The sequence below is a fragment of the Notamacropus eugenii genome, chromosome 7 (genome assembly GCF_028372415.1).
Source record: "Notamacropus eugenii isolate mMacEug1 chromosome 7, mMacEug1.pri_v2, whole genome shotgun sequence".
In the NCBI taxonomy this organism is placed as follows: domain Eukaryota; kingdom Metazoa; phylum Chordata; class Mammalia; order Diprotodontia; family Macropodidae; genus Notamacropus; species Notamacropus eugenii.
Window position 1 is genome coordinate 38,618,072 of NC_092878.1, and position 26,241 is coordinate 38,644,312.

Below are 26,241 nucleotides of genomic sequence, written 5' to 3' on the forward strand. Positions count from 1 at the left end.
TAATAATGATAATAATTTACATTTACGTAAGGCTTTAAACCTTGAAAAACACTTTTTGCACCTCAACCCTGTGAAGTAGGTGGTACAGACAATATGATCCTGATTTTATGGATAAATAAATTGAAACTCTGAGAGGTTAATTTACCTATAATGACATCTAATAAGGCAAGACTCCAGCCCCTCTCCTAACTTCAAATCCAACACTTGATCCACCGTATCATGATGACCCTAATGGTGGATAGAACAGTTGATGGCTAAGGAAACCATGATCAGTTGCCACTGAAGTCGGGGAGAATGGAAAATGTAGTCAGATTTCTAGTATAGATTTAAATAATAACATATTAATATTGTGCTTTCAACTTAAACCATTTTCACACGCATTATTTTATCTTAAACTTATGTCTTATGAGATATACAAGGTGGAAATTATTTTCCCAATCTTATAGATGTGGAAACTGAAGCTCAGAAAGGTCAATGATTTTTCTGAGGCCACATTAGCGAATGGCAGAGTAAGAAATGGAACTTGGTTCTCCAGGCTATGAGCCTCTAGTTTTTTGCAATGGACCACTCAAGATTCCCCGATTCTCTCTGCAGATTATGGGTCCACTGGGCCACCCCCAGTGCTTCATCTCAGGTCCAAGATGCAGGGCAGGGAACCTCCAGAAACTTTTGGATCTTTGCCTTTTCTAATCCTTTCTTAATTGTTTCATTGTTTTTCTTTAACTTGTTCTTATCCAAATGGGGCTTCGATGATAGGTGATATAGTAATGGGTTATTTGAAGTTCATGTGGTGCTTTAGGTCCTCCTATGCGGCCCTTTGACTGGATCCAAATTTCACAGAACAAATGTGGCCTTGAGGCCACGGGTTCCCCACCCCAGAACTGTCTGAGTTCCAAGAGGGTAATTGTCAGATCCACAAGATTTGAAAAATGTTTGGCATAGTTCTATACTTTTGAATCAATAATGTGCTGTCTGTATTATTAGATATAATGCCTATATGTTATATACAAAGATGTTACCGACTCTGTAAGTCTCTGCTTCTGCCTCTCCCGATATTACTCTTCATGACTCCATCACATACCACCAAGTTCATTATTTCTCAGGTTAGATCTAGTTGTTGCTGTTCATTCGTTTCAGTGGTGTCTGACCCTTTGTGACCTCACTTGGGGTTTTCTTGGCAAGGACACTGGAGTGGTTTGCCATTTCCTTCTCTAACTCATTTTACAGATGAGAAATTGAGGTTAAGTGACTTGCTCAGGGTCACACAGCTAGTTAGCGTCTGAGGCCAGATTTGAATTCAGGAAGATGAGTCTTACCTACTTCAGGTCTGGCACTTGATCCACTCTGCCATCTAGTTGGCAAAAGTCAAAGGATCTAAGCTAAAATCCTGCCTCTAATCTGTGTGACCCTGTGCAAATCACACAGCCTCTTTAACTTCAGTTACCTCATCTGTAAAATGAAGGGATTGGACTTGATGGCTTTCATGGTCCTTTTCAGGGACCATGATCCTCTGGTTCCTTCCAGCTGCTATTCTAAGATTCTATGGCCATCTGAGAATCCACAGGGAGTCTGTGATCTCTTTTATTGATGAAGTAAGCACCATGATGAAATCACCTCTCCTTACACATATTGTGGTGTTATTCATGAGGCTCAGTGATATAGAAATTACTGCTAGTGGTTGTTGTTTAGTTGTTTTTCTGACTCTTTGTGACCCCCCCTTTGGGATTTTCTTGGCAAAGATACTGGAGTGGTTTGCCATTTTCTCCTCCAGTCCATTTTACAGATAAGGAAACTAAGGCAAATAGGGTTAAGTGACTTGCCCAGGGTCACACAACTAATAAGTGACTGAGGCTGGATTTGAACTCAGATCCTCTTGACTCCAGGGTCAGCACTGTACCACCTAGCTTCTTTTTGCTAATGGAACTGATTTCAATTCAACCATGATATACAGTATTATCCTGGGTGATTCTTGCCTGTGTCCCCAAATAAAATCCTTCATTGATAATATTTACCCAATGGACTGGTCTTTCCCAATAGTACTAGTTTAGCATTTGGAATATACTCCAACCCCATTTCTGCCTGGTAGAATCCTCTACTTCTTTCAAGACTCAACTTCGTTATTACTTTGTATTTGAAGTCTTTTCTGATGCCCACGATGGCTAGGGCCCTTCCTCTCTAAATTACTTAGTATTTATGTGCTTATATATGTACATGCTATCTCCTCTAATCGAATATAAGCTCCTTGAGAGTTGGGACTACTTCATTTTTTGTTGTTGTAACCCCAGTGCTTGGCATATAGTAGATGCTTAATAAATACTTGTTTAAATTGTTTGAATAATTGACTTGTGCTATCCATCTGTTATCCCTAGTTCTTTCTATGTGAATGGGTCCCCTTCTTTTCCAGTCATTCATTTCTTAGATGATATATTGTGCCTTTGATATATTTTATGAATAACATTGTAGTATACAAAACATCATATTAAGCTAAGGCTCTCTAAATCCCGTAGTTTTTCTCAATATTCACCCTACTACTATCTAGGGCATTTGACAAGACTGATCATCCCCTCTTAAATACTCTTCCTTGGATTTGTATGCTTCTATACTTACTTTGTATTCCTACCTCTCTGTCTACTCCTCCTTAGTTTCTTTTGCTGGATCATCATCCAAGTCTCACTCCAGAGCTATCTTTTCTCTCCTAACACACTTTCTCAGTGATCTCATCAGTTCCCATGGATTCAGATTCCTATCATCTCTATGCAGATAACTCCCATATCTATATGTTCATTCCTAATTTTTTTAATCTCTAGTTCTACAACCAATCTCTGGAATAGTAGTAGAGCTCCTAGAACATCTTACTTCCCACTTGGCTCCTATAGCCATCAAGGGGAACAACCTTTAAGACGTAGGAATTTTCTGTCCTCTCCACTACCAGCACCAGCTGCTGTCATAAGATAAGTCAACAAGGCAAGTAAACTCAGCAACCTGAGTTCAAAAAATATATCCCAGACTACCATCCCTGGTTCTCTCTTGATCCCTAAAGACATTTTTCCAGGGGAAAAAACCTTTGTGGAGAAGGTCTCCAATACTGAAGACCAAGGAAAAAAAGTTCATGCCACCAAAGTCCTTGGTATTCTCAAATGCCTCAACATTAAAAAGAGATGTGGTAGTATAACAGAAATGATGTTACAAAGACGCATTACCATCTGCTGCTATGACCTAGTAACCACAGGGCCTTGCCATTTGAGTTACAGTTGAAATCTCCTATGGCCTGGCTCCCCCTTGGAATCATTTTAAACTCTTCTTTGTCCCCTTCTCCAATCCAATTCATTGTCAATGTTGTTAATTCTGCCTCCACGGGTGTCTTCTTTCTTCCCCTTTCTCCATTCACATAGCCACCATCCCAGTTGAGGGCCCCAAAACCTCTTGCCTAGGCTGTTGAAATAATTTCTTAAATGTGTTTTTCTTCTTCCAGTCTCTCTTCAAGCTATGCTCTATACCACAGGTGTGAAACACACATTGCAGCTGCGACACTCCTGAGTGGAATCTGAACCAGATTAAAATGTAATGAGGAAATATTGAACAAAGCAAATACAAATTCAGTGGAATATAGAAAATGTTAATATGTGGTTTTCTAAGTCAATATGAGACTGCAGTGATTCTTATGTGTTGTTGAGTGGCTCTAATTTCTATTTGGGTTTGATATGCTGCTCTACACAGCTGCCAAATTAATCTTAATAAAGCACAAGTCTGATCATGTCACTTTTTAATGAAGAATCTTTAGTGACTCCCTATTGCTTCTAATATAAGATTAAAAAAACTCTGACATTTCTAAAGTCCCTCACAATCTGGATCCATCTCACGTTTCCAGGTTTCTTACATTATTCCCCTTGTGCACACTATATTTTAGCCAAACTGGTGAATCATCTATTCCTCCTCTTATTTTAAAGACAAGGGCTCGTATAATCACAGAAGTTAAGTGACTTACCCAATATATTTGACAGGTAATAAGTGCTCTGTTATACTATACCTGGCACTTAGTGTTCTCAAGTGTCTGGAGTTCAAAGATACTGGATCCTCTGGGTCTGTTTTGATGAGGAGACTCTGGTAATTTCTTAAATAATTAGAGTTCTTTTGCAGTAGTTTCACACCCACCTTCTTTCTTCTCCTTTTTTCTCCCCTCCTCCATATCCATTGACCTTCTGCCTCTTTATTTCTTGGCTGAATGTCTATGTGTGCTGTAGGAAGAAAAGGCAATTTTTACCAGCATTGGGTGTCCTTCCCATGAATCCAGACTCCCATAGTTCATAACATATATTATGTGTCACATGAATGGGCTCATCTTCCACCAACCATGTAGATTTATTCAACTTCAAACACTAGTAATCCCTCAGGCTTCACTTCCTCTTTGGAGAAACTGCTACCAATTTTGTCACTTATTAAGAATGGAAAAATATTGTGGGATACTGATGGGAGCAGCAAATGGGTTAATGAGCTAGAAAGTAGTGAAGACCACAAAGATAGAGCAACTTGACTTTTAAATCTCATAAGGAAGGAATCTTGCCAGGACCAAATTCCAGTTCAGCCCCCTGACAGTCAAGAAGACAGTGTTTCCTTCCAGAAACAAACATTGAAAGCCACAGGCATGTTAATAGGGTCTTGTCCACAAGTACCCTTAAACTCCTCAATCGTTGGCCCTGACCAGAGATTGAAGGAGCTGTAATGGATGTTGTCACTCACTTTCTTTCTGGAATTTAGGATGGTTTGTGTTATGGTGTTGGTAGCTGGCACCCACATATAGCAGCTTCTTAGGTAGCATAGCAGCTGCCAGGTGTCCATTATTGATTAACCACCCACAGCAGTCTTTGGAACAATCCAGAAAATACACACAACATGGCCTCTGTGCTATGGTGATGAACATTCTGAGGTCTGTGCTCCAAGTGGATGAAGCCAAGAATGTAGGGTAGGAGGGGCTGGGGAAGCAGGGGTGATGAGGTTATTAAAAACAAACAACATGACATTCCTCAAGGCTGATAGTTTCTTAACTTATCTAGAGGGCTGAGCTACTGAATTTATAAGAAAATTGGCCCTCACTTCCATTCATTAGATCTAAAAGGGAATGAGGTCTTAGAGATCTAGCCCTCATTCACGGAGCAAGAAAATACGGTTCAGAGAGGTTAAGTGAATTGTTCCATGTAACAAAGTTAATGGAACCAGGATTCCAATCCAGAGCTCTTTTACTACATCATCTTTGAACCCTAGTTGCCAAGTGAAACCTGGCACTTCTTGTTCTCAAGTGTCTAGAGTTCAAAGTTACTGGATCCTACGGGCCTGTTTTGATGAGGGGACTCCGATAATTTCTTAAATAGCTAGAGTTCTTTTGCAGTAGTTTCACACCCATCCTTTTTCTTCTGCTTTACTCTCCCCTCCTCCCTCTCCATTGACCTCCTGCCTCTTTATTTCTTGGCTGGATGTCTATGTGTGCTGTAGAAAGAGAAGGCAATTTTTACCAGCATTGGGTGTTCTTCCCATGAATCCAGAGTCCCACAGCTGATAAAAACCTGACCATGCAGAAACAGCTGTTTTTTGGCAAGGGGTTCTTGAAAACAATAATAATAATTTGAAAGCACATTGCTACAGAATGGTGTGTGGGAAGACAAGGAATGCACAGTGCAGATAAAAGAAGTTATAGATTTTGCCAAGAGAAGACTCACTCAGAGATCTTACTCTGAAATAGCTCAAACTTGTCCGATTTACTTTGTATGAACTCAAAATCAGTCTCCCAATACCTATCCAATAAAAAGAAATACAACCTACGAGGGAGTTGGAGTGCCTGGCTTTTGATTGCCAAATTTTGCCTATGATAGTTCCTGATGGTTTAGTAAAGTAGTTGGATTGAACCATTTTGTAGTAGTTCTTATGTATGGAAGTTGGATGGGAGAAGGGATCACTGAAACAAGAGACCAGCATGTTCTGAACAACCTCCTGGCATGTGTGCTTATTGGCTGACCCAACACTGAATCTACACTTCAGTGATACTGCGCATGAATCATCAAGTTCTGGAGTTACAGGGATGCAAGGGGCATAACAGGGTTGTTTAGTCTTTTCCTGTCCTTGACGTTGGCCCGGGCTCCAACAATGCTTAAAAGATTGCTGTTAGCACCTTCTGTGAAACATCCTCAGGGAGACAACTCCATGACTTTGCTAGAGTAGTGATTCAGTGGTTCATAACCCTTAAGAATCTGGAAATTCTTCCTAGTGTGCTGCTATTTAAACTGCTTTTCTTTCATTGTCAGAGCCCTAAGGTAAGGCAACCAGGAGTATATCCTAGGGTGCCAAAATATAGAGGGTAGAGTGTGCCAGGGTATGCAGTTGCTCTCTCCCAGGACCTTTGTTTCTCCACTTGTCTCTGCTGTAGAAGCTTTATTGTCTACAGTGTGGACGATAGCCCTTCAACAACTATAAGAAACTGTGTGGTATCTCAAGGCAAGCATCCTCCTCTGGTAGCAGCACTCAGATAAGTTCCCTGATCTGCCATCCTTCCCTCCTTACAAACTGGAACAAAATTTCAAGTTGTGCTTTTGTTCATTCCAGCAGTGGCAAAAGCAGCAAATAGCAGATTGTTACCCTCTGTAGGAACCATGGTTAGCATTTCGCAGCACCCTCACACAATATCTGTTATTTTATTTGAATACTGCTGGGCTGAAAATTCTGGCAGGTCCTTCCAAATTGGCCCCATTGACACACACACATGTATGTATATATGTATGTGTGTGTGTGTATATATATACATATATATATCAACTTAAAATTCATCTCTTTAGATTCCTCTTATTGTTCCACTCATTTTGGATTCTAGCAGCAAATATATTAGCCTTGCATTCATGACTATTTATACATATATATACCCATATACATACATATGTGTATATATACATATACATATATACATACATGTACATAAATATGTGTATATGTATGTGTATATACATACATATAAGTATATGTGTATATGTGTATGTATGTATGTGTGTGTGTATATATATATATATATGTGTGTGTGTGTTTAGGACCAGGTTAGCTAAGCTAGAGAGGCTTAACACCGGGTAGATGGCAAAGTAGTGAAATTTTAGGCCTTGGAAGACCATCTTCTAAGAAAGTCATAGACAAGTTGTGATCTGGAATGGTAGTGATGGTCAGGCAGGCAACAAACATTAAGTGTTTTCCATGTGCTAAGTGCTGGAGAGAGAAAAACAAGTAAAAAAAAGGGATAGGGCCCTTGCCTGCAAGGAATTCACATTCTAGTGGAAGTAAGACTACACATAAAAAAGGAACTGAAAAGCTAGGATAGTTGGAAAGAGAGGTGGAGAAGGTCCTTATGCAGGATCATGGCAGGAAAGCACAGAGTCAGCAGCCCCGTTGGGAGGGGAATGAAGGATGGTTAGCCTGATGTACTCGAGTTAGAAGATCTCAGGTGCTGAGAGGAAGGAAGCAGTTGAGGAGGCATGGTGGAGAGATCATGGATCTACCAAGCATTTAACTGTTGGTATGACAAACTGGCAATCTCCATGGCTACCATCCCAGGGCATGGAACTGTTCTCTATGTCTACAGTCCCTGGAATATTGGCCTCCCTTCATAATCTGTACGCCATCTCCATGTCCTGTCCTCCTCCTATTAAATCATCAGAATGCCAATAGTCTTCCAAGAAATTACCCTGTTTACAGGTAGAGAGACAATGATTCAACCATATAATTCCATATACATTATTAAGTGATGACCACATACCAGTCACAAGAGGAAGGAAGCTATATGCAGAAAGGCAGTTATTGAGCACATAAAGATGCAGAGCTCACTTTTGTTTGGATGGAAGATAAGTTTTATCTAGTGGGCCCTGAATAGATACTCAGTTTCAGCTTTCTCTCTAACTTCCTGAAAGGTCTATATGTTTCAATTCCATTTTAATCTAGCTTCTCATTAACACTTAGGAAGCAAGTCTCCCTGATGCTTGACTTCTTCTGCACCCTTCCCTAGTCCTTCTTTCACCTCATTTGTCTGCATTACACTTTTGTGCAATTCTTGTTTTTTTGAAGTCCAGAGCTGGCTATCGTACTAGGAGGAGAAGGATAGGAAGAGTAGGGAATGAAGTTACCTTCTCCTCTTCATTCATTAACACATCACAGATGATCTATGATCATTTTATACTTTTTTTTTTTTTTTTACAAAAAATAGAATAATAGGTCACAGTGTGATGCTTGTAAGAGAGAAGAGGAATGAAAAGTTATAGGCCCACAGAATCCTCAGCTAGAAGGAAAGTTACAGATTATCTTGGGGTACAGAACCTGTGGTCTCAAGGCCACACGTGACCTTCTAGGTCCTCAAGTGCAGCCCTTTGACTGAGTCCAACTTTGGTCACACTTGAGGACCTAGAGGGCTACATGTGGCCTCAAAGTCACAGGTTCCCCACTCCTGATCTAGTCCAACCTTCTCATCCGGAAAATGAGGAAACAAATCAGGGAAGTGAAAAGACTAGCCTAATGTCACATTAATACTAAATTTAGAGTAGGAACTTAAACCACATCCTTTAATATTCCATCTTAAACTCTATTACAGTATGTTGTCTCTTGACTACGCATGTTTTTCCCTACAATGCTCATTTTTTCCCTAAAATTTCCCTACAGTTTTTCCTACAATGCTCATTTAGATTGGGGGCAGCTAGGTGACACAGTGGGTAGAGCACTGGTTTTGGACTTGGGAAGACTTGAGATAAAATCTGGCCTCAGACACTTACTATCTATGTGACTCTGGGCAAGTCATTTAACTCTATTTGCCTCAGCTCCTCATCTGTAAAATGAGCTGGAGAAGGAAATGGCAAACCACTGACGTATCTCTGCCAAGAAACCCCCAAATGGAGTAATGGAGTGTTGAACAGGATCAAAATGACTCAATAATCAACAATCCAGCTAACCTGGATAAAAAATACTCTCTCCACAGACAGTGCCTTCCAAAAGTCACTCTCTTGGTCATTAGGCCTGTTGATGCTCTGCATGTCTCCAGATGCTTCTTAATTGGACAATATTGCCATGTTGGAATCATGAATGCAAGGTGAATGTATTTGCTGTTAGGATCCAAAATGACTTTAATGGACTAGAACAATGAGAAGAATCTAACGAGATGAATTTTAAGTAGACATAAATAATTTTTGCTTAGAACAGTACCTTGGCACATAGCAGATACTTTATAAATGCTTGTGCCCTTTCCTTACCTTTTAGAAGGGTTCAGCTACTCAATGGGACAGATTTGGGGTATGGAAAGTAAATAATGCCTCATGAAAATAGGGGTTTTAGTGGACTGTATGTGAAATGATGTGAGGCAATAACTAAAGCTAAATTTTAACAGCAGTAGTGTCCAGGGTGAGTGAGCTGATAATTCCAGTGTACTTCACCCTCACCAGACCATGCCTAGAATATTAAGTTCAGTTGTGCATGCCACCATTTGGGAAAAATATTGACAAACTGGAACATTCCCAAGAGAGGGTAACCAAGATGCTGAGATAATTGAGGACCATACCATAGGGGATCTGTTGAAGAAATTGGGGTTGCTTACCTTGAAGGAAAGAAGACCCGCTGGGGATGTGATGGCTCTCTTCATGTACTTGAAGGGCTGCCACAGAGAAAAGACATGAGTTTGGTTCGATTTGGCCCAAGAAGGCAAAAGTAGCATCAGATGTCTCCTAAATATATAAATATCCAGTGCCCTAATCTCCCTCCTGATAGTCAAAGTAGCAACACAGATAGGACTGACCATGGATTCAAGCAGAACTGCTTTCAAGTCTTGCCTGTACTACTGCAGTAGACTCCTAACTAGTCTCTCCTTCCAGGCTCTCCCTGTGTAATATATTGTTCAAAATAATTTTCCTAAATGCGTTCTTCCTATTGCTTATAGGATAAAATACAGTGTCTTATACATAGGAGGAACTATAAATACTTATTGAACTGGTAATAATAGGAAATTTTTGATCTAAATATAAGGAAAATTTCCCTAAAATAACCAGAGCTATCCAAAATTGGAATGAGTTACCTTAGGAAGTAATGGAGTTTTGATCACTGATGGTCATAGGAACTTATAATTACAGCTGAAAGGAACTTTTCTGGTTAAGGAGCATCTGGTTCCATCTCCTCATTTTGAAGATGAGGACACTCAGACCTAAAGAGGTGAGTGGTTTTTTAAAGATGACTAAGGCATTAAGTGGGAGAGCTAACATTTGAACCCAGGTCAACTAATTTCAAAATCAGTGCCCTTTCCATTACATTCAATGTGGTCTTTTTGAGTGAAGGCTGTTTTGCTGTAGACAAATTACTTGGCCTTTACATTGTAGCTACCATGTGCCAGGAACAGGGTTAAGTGACTTACTCAGGATCTAGTAAGTGTCTTGAGTTCAGATTTGAACTTGGCTATCCCTGATTCCAGACCCAACACGCTATCTACTGTATTACCATGTTGCTTCTACACATATGGTTGCTGATTGATTTCTAAGGTACTACTTTGCTCTAAATTTTCACAATTCTTTGTTAGAAATGATTTACCCCAAAAGAACTGAGGCCCAAACTGACTTTCCCAAAGATACAACTGGTTAAAGGCACAGCTGGACCTGGAACATCATTCTCAACTTGTGTTTCAGTACTCTTTCCACAATATTAAAGCAAACAAAAGAACAATAAAACAATCTAATCTCTTGTGGGAACTGCCTAAGTCAGCCTTCACTCCAAGGTTGGGTGGGCTGATGTCTTCAGTGATTACAAAACCCAAAGGCATTCTTAATAAAAGCAATTAAATAAATAAGAGGATGAAAAAAAAGCTCAAGATTCCCCCCTAAACTTTTGAACCAAGTTGTTCATTCTTGGAACAAGGTCCTAATAACTCACCAATTGAAAGTTGGATCCCAGAAAAAGAAAGTCTTAACAATTCAATAGCTAACTTCTGAAAACCAGGTTGAAATGTAGCCAGGCCTTACTATGGAGGTGTCAGAAAAGGGTCACATTCCTTAGTTCCAGAGGGGTGACAGGAAGCAAGAAACTGGCGGCTGGTATGGGGATGCACCAGACAAGAGTCAAGCAATTGCCCCAGGGCCTTTTGGATATAATCCGGACTGTCCTTTCCCATACAGGCAACAGATGGGGAAAGGTAGCATGGCATAGTAGATAAAGCAGGCCTGTACAACCTGTGGCCAGTGAATCACTCATGGTCCTTGGGCACACCAAAGGATTTTGGGCAGCTTGTGAAAAATGTAGAGGATGTTTTCTACATACAATCAGGCTTGGAACCAGGAAGGCCTAGGTTCAAGTCTGCCCTTGGACACATATTGACTGTGGAACCCTAGGCAGATCGTAACTTTTCAATGACCCAGACAACTTGCTAAGACTATCACTTGCAGAACAAATGCTACTCTGCTTTGGTAGAGAGAGTTTCTTCATCAGGAGTTCCTTATACTAATGAAACCATAGGTCAAATAAAAAAAATTATCATTAAGATGTTATTAAGGACCTAATAATGCAGAATGCTATAAAAGGAGAACTTTGTATTGTGTCTTATGCTACTAAGCTATGAATTTTTAAAACTCAATTTACCTTAAAAATGTTGTTGTAAATCAAATTGACTTCTAGAAAAACTGTCAATAGAATCAAACCTAGGAATAGCTCTCTTCCCTTAGCTCCTCTTTATCCAATCATTCCAGTCTTTTAAATGATTTTTACTATGCATGTTCCCTCTATGGTAGTTGTAGCATGGGCACGATGGGAAAAGCCCTGGACCAGAGTCAGGATTTTACAAATGTTATCTTAGTTGATCCTCACAACAACCCTGGGAGATAAGAACTGTTACTATCCCCATTTTACATCTGAGGAAACTGAGGCAAATGGAAGTTAAATTACTTGCCCACAGTCACATAGCTAGTAAGTATCTGAGGTCTGATGAATTTTAGTCCTGTCCCTGTCACCAATCAATTTCAGATTTAGTGTTCTCGTCCATCAAAAGAGCAGTTAGACTAGATTATCTCTAAAGTCTTTTCTAGTTCTAAATCTACAGTCCATTGATAACAAAATGTATCCTGCTATTTTACAGTGCTACTATAATGATTGAATTAGCAAGTACAGAGGAGCATGCTTTGGAGATACAAAATACATTATTCAAAATTCTGATCGAGCTAGTAAAAGTTGAGGGAGGGAGGGAGGAAGGAAGGAAAGAGAGAAGGAAGGAAGGAAAGGAAAAAGGAAAGGAGGGAGAAAGAAAGGGGGGAGAAAGAAAGGAAAAGAGGGAGGGAGGACAGAAGTTCTGAGTGCTGGGGAGTTCTGGAAGAGCTGAGGGAAGTTCTGGGATGAGGGAGCATGGCTTGGAAATTAGAGCATGGCAGAAACAGGGTGGGAAAACTCATAGACTCACAGAATCTCAGAGTTGGAATGGGTCTCCAAGACCCCTTATTCCTTCTACAATCTCCAGAAAGTGATTACATCTCCTTTAAAGGTACCTGAGCTAAAGGTGCACTGCAGCAGTTAAAGGTACCAAAAATGAGTAGACTTTTAGGAACAGATTTTTTTTTTTAGAAACATTTGCTTCCTGAACAGACACTGAAGTCTGAAGGACACATGGACTGCAGATGTACTGGGAATTCTCTAAGCTAGTTCTCTAGTCCTGAGATCTTTAATTAAACAGGTGTTTGGGGAGTAGGTCCTGAATAGCTTCCAAGCTTGGCTAGGCTACTCTCCATGGGAAATAGCACCGTCCAGGCCCGTAGCAGGCCTGAAACTGGCTTTGGTTTGAGTCTGAGGAATGTACCATTGTTATTTTCTACTTTCTTATCGAGTACAATTAGTTTGAGGAGAGAGGGGGGAGCAGTCTTAGCCAGGAAAACATGTTATTTCACTGGGTAAAAATTTACTACCAAGGAAATAATTTTGTTAGTGTCCAAAAAAGGAATAATGGAGGGACTTGGGAGACATATTGCCCTTCACTTTATTTTGGATGTACTGTTTCTATGTCACCTAGCTAAAATGTTTCTCTTTGGCTTATGTGTGTTCTCATAAAAAAGATGAAATCTAGGTCATTTACCAGTAGCTTTTTCTAACTTATTCATACAACAGAGGGTAGAAGAGATATGGAGAATTCATTCATTTTACAAATGTTTATTAAATGCCTATTGTGTGCAGAGCATTATGTTGTGTTAGGATGAACAAAGTTCAGCAGGACACAGTCAGCTGCCTTTGTATATCACATACACATTTAATGTCAATCCCTTTTTCTAATCTCACCTACACATAGCTGCCAAAATGATTTTCTTGAAGTATAGGTCTGACCATGTCAACATATCCCATCGCCAATCAATTCTGCTGGCTCCCAGTTACCTCTTACGTCAAATTTAAACCATTTTGCTTGTCATTTTAAGTTCCAACCTGATTCCATCCTACCTTTCCATTCTCTTCACACACTCCTCTTCAGGCAGCATTGTCTAGACAATGTGGCCTTCCTGCTGTTCTTTCCATGATACTCTTATCTATCGTCTCTGAATTTTCTCTGGCTGTTCCCTGTGCCTGAAATACTCTCCCTGTTCATGTCTACCTCTTGGAATCCACGACTTCCTTTGAGATTCAGCTCAAGTGCCAACTTCTACTTGAGGAGTTTCTTTTTCCAAACTCCTTCCCTCTTTCCCAGTTCCTACTGCTTTCTTTTTCAAGGCTACCATATATCTTCTTTTGTCTATATCTATATATGTGCATGTTTTATCTTCTGTTAGGATGTAAGTTTCTTAAGGCCAGGGACTGGTTAACTTCTGTCTTTATATCTTTACTGTCTCACAGTGACTGATGCATAATAGGTACTTAATTTTTGTTGATTTATTGTTAATCATTATTGTTAATATTGTTAATCATTTATAGTTAACCAATAATTGTTAATTGCCAATTAATATTTAATGCAGAAGAATCACACGGTCTTACATTTAGAGCTGGAAGGGACCTTAGCAGCCATCTGGTCCAATTCTTTCATTTTATAGGTATGTAAATAAAGGCCCAGAGACATTAAATGGCAGAACTGAGATTTGAACCCTGGACATCTCACTCAAAATCTAGCATTCTTTCTACAATAATACACTGCTTCCCTCATTGCAAGGGATGTTTTATAGGTATGGGGACACCATTCATCTATACAGATCACAGTCTTAGGTCTAATTAGATAGTTTTATGAATTATTATAGCTGAAACACTTTCCCACCTCTTGGCCCTAAGAGAATCTCTCCAAACGGAGTTAGGATGGTAAGCATCAGATGATGGGCAAATAGTCCAGCCCCAGGTCCATACTTTTCAGGTTCATAGATAGGTCATATTAGAGCCTGTGCTCCTCTAGCATAGCTTTTGAAAGCTCAGGGTCATCCTCATGTCTCAATTAGGCATTAGAGAGGAATTTAGTGGAGAATAATGCCAAAGAACCATTCCTATTTGGTTGAGGAATGCAAAGGCACACACATAAATGCACCCTCCCTGTCTTAAGTACTTATTTCCCTTCTTGTTCTCTTCTGGTCTCCTCTTGGGTCAGCTGTAATGTCACTGGGGCCAGGGCATGTCTGGGTGACATGGGAAGGAAAGCCTCCCTGGCTAAATTTTTGCTTTTGGAACTTCCTGCCTGTGAGACATTGCAACATATTGCCAAGGACAGTTGTGAAGTCTAGACTTTTTTTTTTAAAGAAATGGAATAGACTCTTGTCTTTTGTAAATATTATGAGTGTTAATATCTGGAGGCAGGATAATAGACTAAATGACCTCTCCAATGGTTATGGTATCTGTACTCATTTTTTTTCAGAAATCACTTATTGAGTACCTACCAGGCAGCTAGGTGAGACACTGGGTAGAATGCCAGGGAGTCAGGAAAACTCATCTTTCTGACCTCAAATCTGGCCTTAGATACTAACTAGCTGTGTGACTCTTAACCCTTAACTCTGTTTGCCTCAGTTTCCTCATCTGTAAAATAAACTGGAGAAGGAAATGCAAACTGCTTCAGTATCTTGGCCAAGAAAACCCTCAAAGAGGTCAAAGTCAGACATGACTGATAAATGACTGAACAGCCACTGCCATAACCAAGTGCCCAACTAGATACCATAGGAATGATACCAACAAAACAGATGTGGCATCTGCCATCAAAGAGGACTATTTTGGAGTGATAAGACATATGCTTAGACCAGCTATAAATGAAAAAGGAGTTCATGATTGTGTAGAGCAAACTATAACAAGTTTCAAGACTATTAGGTGGTGTCTACACCTGGACCTGAATTCAAATTGGGAAGACCTGAATTAAAATCTGGGCTCATTCATTTGCTGACTGCTGTGCCCTGGGCAAATTATGTTTATCCTCAGTTTCTTCATGTGTAAAATGGGGAGATTTGTAGCACCCACTACTTCCCAGGGTTGTTGTGAAGATCAACCAAGATATTTTTAAGGTTCTTAGCGTAGTAAATGGCATACAGTAGATACTTAATAAATGCTTGTTTCCTTCCTTCAAAGGATAAATAAGTAAGGGAGTGGTCAAAGTGGACTGAAGGCAACATTTTCTGGAAGGGGTGAATCTAAGCCAGATGTTAAAGGAGTTTTAGAGTATGGTCTGGCAAAGAGAAGAGCTGAAAAGACCACTCAGAAGAGGAAATAGTATGAGTATGAGCACTGTGGTACCCAGCATAGGGATACCATGGTTTTGGCTGAGGGAAAGAAATTGAGAGTTTGTGTGACACATGCATTCCTCAAGGAGACAGAGGTGAAGGGAGTATGAGCTCAAGGTCAGCCAAGAAGCAGGGAAGAGGAAGTCCAGATTCTCGCTGGCTAGTGAGACTGTAGACTATTTGTTCCTTTGCTTTCTCCTTTCATTTCCAAGAGAAATTCCTGACCAGACCTGGGTCCTTCCCATCCCCAGAGCCTTCTCTTCTTTCTTTCCAAGAAGATCAACCTTCCTCCCACATGCCCTTTACAAGGCCACGTAATAATTCTGGTAGGTAGTTAGGGGGATCAGTGTCTAGGGAGCCGAACCAGGAATCAGGAAGACCTGAGTTCATATTCCCATGTGTAATCATGGGCAAGTCACTTAACCTCTGTATGCTTCAGTTTCCTCAAATGTAAGATAGGAATAATAACAGCATATCCTCCCCAGGGTTTTGTGAAAATAAAATGAGATAATATTTGTAAAGTGCTTTGCAAACCTTAAGGTGCTTTATAAATGTTAGCTATTATTATCACTACTCCTATCTTCCCTTTTAAAGGCTGCATGGTAGAGAACACGCCTGAAGCCCTGTAGAGGGGTACAAAGAGCAAGGGACCTCAAATCTAACAGACAGAACTTGAAGACCTCCAGATTCCCATCCAACTCTGAGAGTCAGCCCATTCAGCCAATAGGATAACAAATTGTTCCTTCCACTCAACGAATTGGTCTTAATTTCTTGTATTATTGTCACACCATGAATTGAGTAGTTGATTTAAGGTCACATTTCATTCTTTTTGCCCCAGCTAAAAGGCTGGTAGGTAAGAATGAGCAAAATGTCTAGGGAGGAATAGGCTGTTAGGTCATTTGTTGAGAATCAACAATCAATCAATATTTATTATATAAGGAAGATCCTGTGTGAGGCATTGTAGGAGCATCAAAGAAGTAGAAGACATTATCTTTTGCCTAGAGGAACTTATGATCAAGCTGGGGCGGGGGGCAAGACATATATTGATAAAAAGAGATTCAATGCTATAAAGCTGAGTTTAAGTACCGAGATTGGTACAGCAGAAATGTTACTAGAGCTCAGAGGACACAGAGCACTGGAGAGCGAGTCAGGAAGTTGTGTTTTCATCCTTGCACTACACTTAGTAGCCCTATGACCTTGAGCAAGTCTCTTCTCTAGGGCTCAGTTTCCTTATCTGTAAATAGAGGGGACTCCATTAGATGGGTTTCTCAGGTTTCTTCTATCTGGCTCTAAAATGCCTCAAGTTTTTGAGATCACTTTGAGCTAGGGTAGCTAGGGAAGACTTCAAGTTGAAGAGATGATGCTTAGGAATGATTACTTTTTAAAAGTGAGTTTTGTGAAATCATACAAGCGGTCTTCAGGATGAAAAGTCTCATTACAAGGCAGCAACTTTGGGATAAAACAAAGTCAGGGAAGCGATGTATCTCAGACTAGTGAAGAGGCTCACTTATTTCCTAGTGAGCTTGTGTTAGGCTTTGATCTGCTGCCACATTCTGGAGAATCAAAGAATCACTAGGCTTTTTTTTTTCCCTCCCAAGAGAGTCAATTTACCTTGTAATGGACAGATGGAGGGGAGTCTTAACTAGAAAAAGGGAATGTAGGAGGATATTGTAGTTGAACGTCTTCCCAAGCTACTTAAAGGATTGCTAAATTCCCAGTTATGTAGAGATGGAATTGACTCCATTGATACTACAAGGGGTTGAATCATCAAGGCCAATACTGAAAAAAATGTAAGCATGAGTGAAGTGCCTGCTATATTAACTCAGCATCCTTTTCTTTCAGATAGAGGTTACTATGCTCTAATTAAATTCAACAAACACACATATTTTTATATGGCCTTTCCCATTAACCCTTTGTCCCCCCTTTTCCCCACCTCCCCACCACTGCACCAATTTGCACATGAAAAATGACACTCACTAAGATTACTTCTACTCGTACTTTTCCACTATACCAAAAAAAGGAGGCCATGCCAAAGAATGTCCTTGGAGTGGTTCTATGTACTGTTTCTTCTGTTATTTAAGTCAAATATATTCAACATAGACAATTTCATCTGTGAGTTGAAATGTGTGAAGAGTCATTTTTGCCCCACTTGGAAACACACAGTTTGCTCACTCTAGGGTCAATTTCCAGTCTAATATTTGTCAGGTGTATTAACTGTGTATATAAGAAACTATAATAATAGTACCTATGATATTATATTTCACCACTAAAATATTTCTCCAATGCTTCAAATGACCTAGGTTCTTTTCAAAGACTATGTTAGCAAGTGAAAAACTGAATTGCCATTTGTGCACTAGCATAACTAAGGGTTCATCAATTGGTATATCTCCTTAGTGCCAACTGTGCTTTATATTCCACCCTGGGCATATTTTTGGCCATCTGTTCTAATGTTGCTCTTCTTTCTTTCCCACCTCTTTTTAACTTTGAAATCATAATTAAATTAATATTTTCATTTCTATTAGAAAGGATATATCAATCAATTCCCCTACATCTATTTGCTCTCACCATCTCTGTTTTCCCAAACCAGAATAAACGTCCCTGGCCAACACTCCCCCAGTATGTGTTGTTTCCCTATATTCAACTGTAAGTTCCATGAGTGCTGGGACTAGGGTCGCATTTTATATTTTGCATCCCCAGTGATTAGTATAGTTCTTGCTATATGGGGCTTAATAAAGGCATTTTTGTTTATTCATTCAGAAGGTTGGCCACCAGGTGATGTATTTTTCCATCTCACCAATGCAAGATGATGACCACTAACTAGAGGATGGTTGTGATCTATGGTAGCTAGGTAGTACAGTGGATAGAGCGCTGGTTCTAGAGTCAAGAAGACTTAAATTCAAATCTTGCCTTAAACAGTCTTAGCTGTGTGATCCTGGGCAAAGCACTTAACCCTGTTTACCTCATCTATAAAATGAGCAGGAGAAGGAAAGGGCAAAGCATTCCAGTATCTTAGCCAAGAAAACTTCAAATGGGGTCATGAAGAGTTGGATATAACTGAAATGACTGAACAAAATGTTAGCTATAGTTATTTTAATATAAATATATATATAGATATCTATGCTGCATACCCAGCATATGGTATATTATGTAAATACAGAGTGCTGGGAACTTTAGTCACTCTCCTCCCATTTCCCTTGGCCCCCTTATATCTACTCTCACTCTCCATTTATTGCAGTATAAAGCATAGTATGAACATTCCTGAGACAATATTTTTCCCAGGATAAAATCGCCATCCATCACTCACTGTGCCTGAATAGTGTAAATATGTGCTGGCTGATAATATTATTTATTATCACATATTTGAGCTATGGATTATTGCTGAAGAGGCTGTTTGCCAAGCATTATTCGTCTGCTCCCTTGGGAAAAAATGCTTAATGGGCAGATCCAATTGTGCCTGGAAGGCAGAAATAGGCATGAAAATGGGAAGCATTTATAGTAGAGAATCAAGCTGGACCTTTGATATCATGTCTGAAAGTTACAAATGTCTTAATGTTAGATCCAGTAGGTGCAGTGGATAGAGCATCAGTCCCAGAATCAGGAAGACCCAAGTTCAAAGCTGGCTTCAGACACTTATTATCTCTGTGACCCTGGGCAAGTCACTTAACCTCTGTTTGCCTTGGTTTCCTCATCTGTAAAGTGGGGATAATAATAGCCTCTACTTCCCAAGGTTCAGGACAATTAGGAAGGGGCAGGGCAGCTAGGTGATATAGTAGCTAGAGTGCCAGCCAGGACTGAAGTCAGGAAGACTCATCTCTCTGAGTTCAAATCCAGCCTCAGACACTCACTAGACCTGTGACCTTTGGAAGGTTGTTCAACCCTGCCTCAGTTTCCTCATCTGTAAAATGAGCTAGAGAATGAGATGGTAAGCCACTCCGATATCTTTACCAAGGAAACCCCAAATGGGGTCATGAAGAATCAGATATGACTGGAAATGACTGACAACACCACCACCTCCCAGCATTGTTATGAGGATCAAATGAGATAATTGTGAAGGACTTGGCACATACTAAGTGCTACATAAATGTTGGCTATTTAAAAATTATTAATTATTATTATCCAGGGGCTGCTCTCTACATTTGAAATCAAAGTCACACATAAAGCTGTCTATATTTGAATTTGGTTAAATTCAAAAGACATTTATTGAATAACTTCTATGTGGCCTGTATTAGGTAATGAGAGAAAAAACTGTCCTACATAGACATATATGGTGCTTTAAGGTTTGTAGAGTATTTTAATATTAAATGGATAGCCACTCCATTTTTTCACAAAACCCTACATAGTATTATGGACTTCCTTTTACAGATAAGGAAACTAAAGTTCAGAAAAGTGAACTCATTTGTCCCTGGTCACACAGCTAGAAAGGGGAAATGCAAATTCAGGGCTTCCCAATTCCAAGTTCAGTCATCTTCCTGTTGTACTTACGTTTTCACTGGAGCAATGAGGATTCAGAAAAAAGGGAGTCTACCACTTGTCAAAGAGACACAAGATCTGAAAAGGGCTCTTTCCTTAGGAAATACAGACAAGCTTGACTGCCTAGGAACTGGGTGGTAAAAGGACTGAAGAGCAGACCATATGGCAGTCTTTTGAAAGACCTTGAAGAAGAGAAAATTTAGAAGGGATATAATAGTTGTCTTCAAGTCTCTGAAGGGTTGTCACGTGGGAGAAGCATTAAACTTGGTGCCAGGTAGCAGTATTTGAAACAACTAGTGGAAGTTACAGATTTGATCTTGGCTCTGTGCAAAGAAAAAATTGCTAACAAGCAGAGTTATAGAATAGCCTGACTGGTGGGGGAGGAGCTCCTCCTCATTGGAGGTCTTCAAGCAAAGGCTGAGTGACCACTTGTTGCACATATTTTAGAGGGTACTTATTTGAGTTTCAGGTCAGATAAAATGAGCTCTGTCTTTTCCAGCTCTTACATTCTGAGAATCTGATCTATAATCAATGCTCACGCGAACAGCTGCTGCCTGCAACCATGTCACTATTGACAATAGACATAACCCTTTTGGTGTCTGTCTCTGTTGCAGATATTGACGAGTGTGCATCAGATTCTCATCAGTGCAACCCTACTCAGATCTGCATTAACACCGAAGGAGGATACACCTGCTCTTGTACAGATGGATACTGGCTCCTGGAAGGCCAGTGTTTAGGTATGCTTCTTTTTATAACCTGGTTTATCGAGGGTGTTAAAAGTAATAAGGGTTATCCTGCTTTCTAAAGGGCTTTTGGGTATGCCCTGATGACATATGACTTAATTCCACCAATTCCTGAAAGCCCTCTCCTGTCATTATCAATGTCATCTTTATAAAACGGCAATTCAATGCCTAAGAATTCATGGCAACATGCTCTCTATGTTGTATAAATAAGAGCAATGTGAACCTAACCTTGACCTCTAGCCATTGGGATGACTTTATATTATGGGAATATGTCTGGAATTAGAGTAAGGCCTTGAAGGTTGGAATGTAGCAAATCAGGCATAGAAATGTGTCCAGAGATAAACATATCTCCTATGGGTCAGTTTGGTTAAGATACAACAATTGAAGTACAGGCAAGAGAATCCAAGTTCACATATCCTTATAAAATAATATAAAATAGCCCCAGGTTGTATTTGCATTCCCAAGGCTACATGGGAAAAGATTACCCATCAAAAACTGCCAATTGAGCATTTGTGTCGAACATTTGGCATCATCAATATGTTTTAAAATTTTTATTATTTTTGGGTTTTGTTCCTGTTTTTCCTGCTTTGGATTGTATTTTAGACAAGGAAATGAATTCATGGTGCTGTCCAGCTGTCACGTCAGTTTCTATGGGTGTGATTTCTGTGCTGTGTTTTCCTGGAAAAAGCCTTGTCAATTTGAATTTTCTAAGACAAGATTATGTTGTTTGAAAGTCACTCCTAGAGGAACTGTGAAACATATCCAAAAGGAGTTCCTTAAGGCACAGAAGGGAGGGAACGGGTGTTTCTCTTTCCAAGGTTTTCTTGATGAGTAAAGTTGAGTTTTAGTGAAGATGTGAGGAGCCATGGATCGCAGATCTTTCCCAGGACTGAAGATTGTTCCATACAAGGATGGGTTGAAGGGGTTGAGGATCCTCAGTATGGAGAAGAGATAACTTTGGGGGAATGGGATAGCTGTGTTCAAATATCTGAAGGGAAATCATTTTAAAGAGGGATTAGATTTGTTCTACTTGACCCCAAAGGGCAATGCAGAGAAATATATATGTAAGAAAAAAATATCTCAAAGTATGAGGAATTTTCTCTTTCATTTGAAGTCTTCAAGTATGGTTTGGATGACCATTTGTTGGAAATATTGCAGAGGGGTTAATGCATCAGAGGGGTATCAGACTGGATGACCTCTGAGGTCCTTCTCTGCTCTGAATTTCCAAGATTCTAAGAATCTGTCTACACTGTCTAACGTCTTGAGCCAGGTTTGCATTTATACACATGCCAAATTGGGGCATGTGTGTCAGTACATGATGATGTAAGAGATAATAGGCATTTTTATCACCTCCATTCATTATCACAAAATTTAGTGCCCCTGCTTTGAGCAGGAATAAATTAGTAACACAGACAATCTACTCCACTTAGATTCTGAATAATCATGTGCCTGTTTCATGGGAAGTAAATCAGATAGGTGAATGATAAGAAGAGTGCCCAGGGGTCAAGAAAACTTCTGGGTTTCGCCATCTTCAGCTGTGGTGGGATTTTCTCGCAAGGGTGAAGCCTCTGTGATCTATGTAGCAACATGCCACAACTTGCTAAAAAAACCTTTAGAAGAATTTACTTTTATGCTAAGTAACCAGTGATAGATAATATATATCCTCAAGGATACCTTTTCTTCAGGAATTCTTACACTATGGACTCTTCTTTCTAGGCTGTCTTCCTGGGCTTTAGCTAATATGCCCAACTGAATTCTGAAGGGGTTAATGATGCCCTAAAAATTAAAAAAAAAAACATACCATGAAATTCCAGAGGAAGGGCCCTTCAATTTCCATTTTGAGGAGCTGCCTTTATCTTCCTCTTCTGTTTTCTAGCACAGGCTTTTTGCCATACCTCTCCCCCTCCTTTCTGTGCCTGGACTTTCCTGTCACACAGCCCAGGCTGGATTGAGAATGGGATTCCCTGCCCATTCATCCTTGGACTAGTTCCATTTCTATTTCCCAGTCTTCCCTCTCATGCAAGTATTGTCCTGAAGGCTAGGCACATGAGCTGACTAAGATCCTGTGTGACTCACCTACAATCAGTTCTGGACGTTTATTTTCCTTCTTTCAATATGCATGATATATTTGTAAGTCCAAAGGTTGGGTGACTTGTATGTGCATGTGTGTGCATGAGAGAGAGAGAGAGAGGGAGAAAACAGAGAAAGACCAACAGAGACAGAAACTGAGAAAAAGAAAGGGAGGAAATCTTGGTCAGGAGCTGTCTGTTTTAATGCTTAATAAAAGTGATGATAATGATGGTGATAACTCACATTAATAGAACACTTTAAGATTTGGAAAGTTCTTCATTCACAATAGCCCTATAGAATAGATTGTGCCAGTATTATTATCCCTACTTTACAGACAACAGAGAAGTAAAGTCCCTTGCAAAAAGTCAGATATCTAGTAAGCTGGGATGCTAGGACTTGTACCCAGTTTGTATGACTCCAACTCTAGGGTTTGTTCTGTTATAGCAAGTTATGTCTTTAATGAAAAGCTTTTTACCTTCTGGGGCAATAGGTAACAGAGTCAATGTGTTCCATTGAAAAACAGTCCTGAGGATTTACTAGTGCTAGGGAAAAGGTGGGCACCTGGGTGCCACAGTGGATAGAGTGCCAAGCCTGGAGTCAGGAAGATTCCTCTTCATGAGTTCAAATCTGGCCTCAGACACTTCCTCACTGTCAATGGGTATGTTGCTTAACCCTGTTTACCTCAGTTTCCTCATCTGTAAAATGAGCTAGAGAAGGAAATGGCAATCCACACCAGTATCTTTGTCAAGAAAACCCCCAAAGAGGGTCACAAAGAGTCAGGCATACCTGAAAAATGACTAAACAACAACTATGTTAAGTGCCAGGGATACAAAAAAAGGTAGAAAACGTTTTCTGCTCTCAGGGTGTTCACATGGAGGAGACAACATGAAAACAACTCTGTATAAGCAAGGTATATACAAGATAAAGTGGAGATGAGATGATCAACAGGAGGAAGGCATTAGCATTCAGGGACATTAGGAAAGGCCCCTTGTAGAAAGATAGGAATTTAGTAGGGACTTGAAGTAACTCAGGGAGGCAAAGAGATGTAGGTAAGGAGGGAAAACATTCCAAGCATGGTGGACGATGAAAATCACAGAAAAAAATCCCCAACCAAACCCATGGAATCTTTATAAGGAAACATAGAATCCAGTGTCACTGGATCACTGAGTATATAGAGGGGAGTAAGTAGTAAGAAGAGTGATGAATTCTCAAAGGCTTTCAAAGCCACCCTGAGGATTTCATATTTGATTCCAGAGGTCGTAGGGAACCAGTGGTGTTTATTGAATGGGGAGAGGGCAGGTGGGGGTGGGGGAAATTATTGGAATTGCACTTTAGAAAGATCAGTTTGACATTATAGGATATATAGGATATACTGGTGCCTCCTAGTATGAGGGCAGGAGTTGTGAACCAGCACTAAAGGAAGAATTTTCTGAAACCTTCACAACTTTCTTTTCTTGATTCTGTCCTTTTGGGACCAAGAACATATTTCTTCAACGATTCTGAATACAGAGTTTCCCAAAAGTCTTAGTGCAGTTATAAACAAGTTAGATTTTTTGGGTGTTTGAAGATAGTTCTATCTTCTCCACCCCTACCCCATGCTTTATCTACTACAGGCTAAATAAAAACTTTCATTTTCTTTAACTGATCAATTTATACTATAATTTTAAAATTCCATCCTCTGGATGGCTTGAAGCATTTCAATACTCTTTCTATAATGTGGTGTCCAGGACCGAATAGAATACTCCAGGTGTGATTTAACAGGGATAGAATACAACAGGACTGTGATTTCTCATATTTTAGATGTTTTTAAGGTAACCTAAGATTGCATTGACTCTTTTGGTCATGGCAAGCAGTCAAGAAAATCTCCCACTTCATTTTTGAATGTCCTGTTTTCGAAATATATCTTCTCTGTCCTGTCCTTGTGCTGTTGATTTTTTGAATCTAAGTTTAGGATTTTACTTTTAATTTTTTAAATCTAATTTTATTGGATTTGATCCACTTTTCTATTCTGTCATCCAGTGTTAACTATCTCTTCCCGATGTATGTGATTTACATATTTGATAACTGTGTTTTTTGTGCTTTTATCTGTTCAGCTATTAACTAACCAAGGACTGAGTTGGAAGCTGGGGAGGGGAAGTATCAGCATTACTAACCAATAGTAATAAAAATTTCTGCCTTTTGATTGTGTGTGCCTCTCTTCTGTGATCTTCCCAGTTGGATGACACTGCCCTGCCTGGTAGACTTATTCCAGCAGGTGGCACCATCTTACAAATGTGGGTTAAAATTAATTCAGCTAAATGTAATACAACAAGTACTTATAAAGTGCCTACTACGTGCAAAGCACTATACTCGGTACTGGGGATACAAATATAAATGATAACATATACATTTACATTCTAGTGACTGGGGACATGGACGGCAGAAGGCAACATGTATAAAGATAAGTATACTACAAGGTAGTATGTGATGGATATAAAAGAGAGATCCAGACAAACTGCCTAGGGAAATGCGAGAAAGGAGAAAGAATTTTTGGTTTAAGAGTTAATGGAAAGTTCTTTTGAGATCACGACACCTGAGTTTACCCTTGAAGGAAGAGAAGGGTTTGGAAAGGTAGCAACAAGGAAGGAGTACATTCTCCACTTATCTCTTCTAGTGTCTTGTACTTTTAATTATCTGCTTTCTTCCTCATTTTTAACTTCTCTTTATTCTTTGAGTAGTGCTAGACATAGTATATGGAGAACCGGACCCGGAGCGGGGAACGCGGGTTCAAATTCACAACTGCTACTTATTGACTGTGTGACCCTGTGTGACCTATGTGGCCCTTTATAATCTGGCTCCATTCTACCTTTCTAGCCTTATTATACATTACCATTCATCATTCACATAATTTCTCAGTGTTTTAGGTAATTCTCCAAGACTATAAGTTACAGAGAAGGAGCATTGGCAGAGGGATTTTCCTCATAAGGGAGTTCCTTTTAATCATTGAAATCACAGGTCCAATCCTTATCCCTATTCTCTCAGTATTTGGTTATTTATTGCCTACAAACATGCTCAGATTTCTCTCTTCCTTTAAAAATCTTCATTAGATTCTACCACCCTCTCAAGTTACCATACCATCGCTTTTTTCTCTTTCACAGGGGGAAGAAATCTGTTTACACTTGTTGCTTCCACTTTCTCACCACCCACTTGTTTCTCTCCTGCTTGTGTCTTGTCTGCTGACTCCACTATTTGACCGAAACTTAACTCTGCAAGATCATTATTGTTCT

General features: G+C 39.8%; 1 protein-coding gene across 4 annotated transcripts in view; it reads left to right on the forward strand.

Annotated features, from left to right (window-relative positions):
• FBLN5 (fibulin 5) overlaps positions 1-26,241 on the forward strand; it is a 128,504-nt gene that overhangs the window by 42,990 nt on the left and 59,273 nt on the right. For all 4 annotated transcript variants that reach the window (XM_072625065.1, XM_072625063.1, XM_072625066.1 and 1 more), the window contains one exon: positions 20,777-20,899. In XM_072625065.1, coding sequence (XP_072481166.1) covers positions 20,777-20,899 — 123 coding nt within the window. The remainder of the gene's footprint in view (positions 1-20,776; positions 20,900-26,241) is intronic.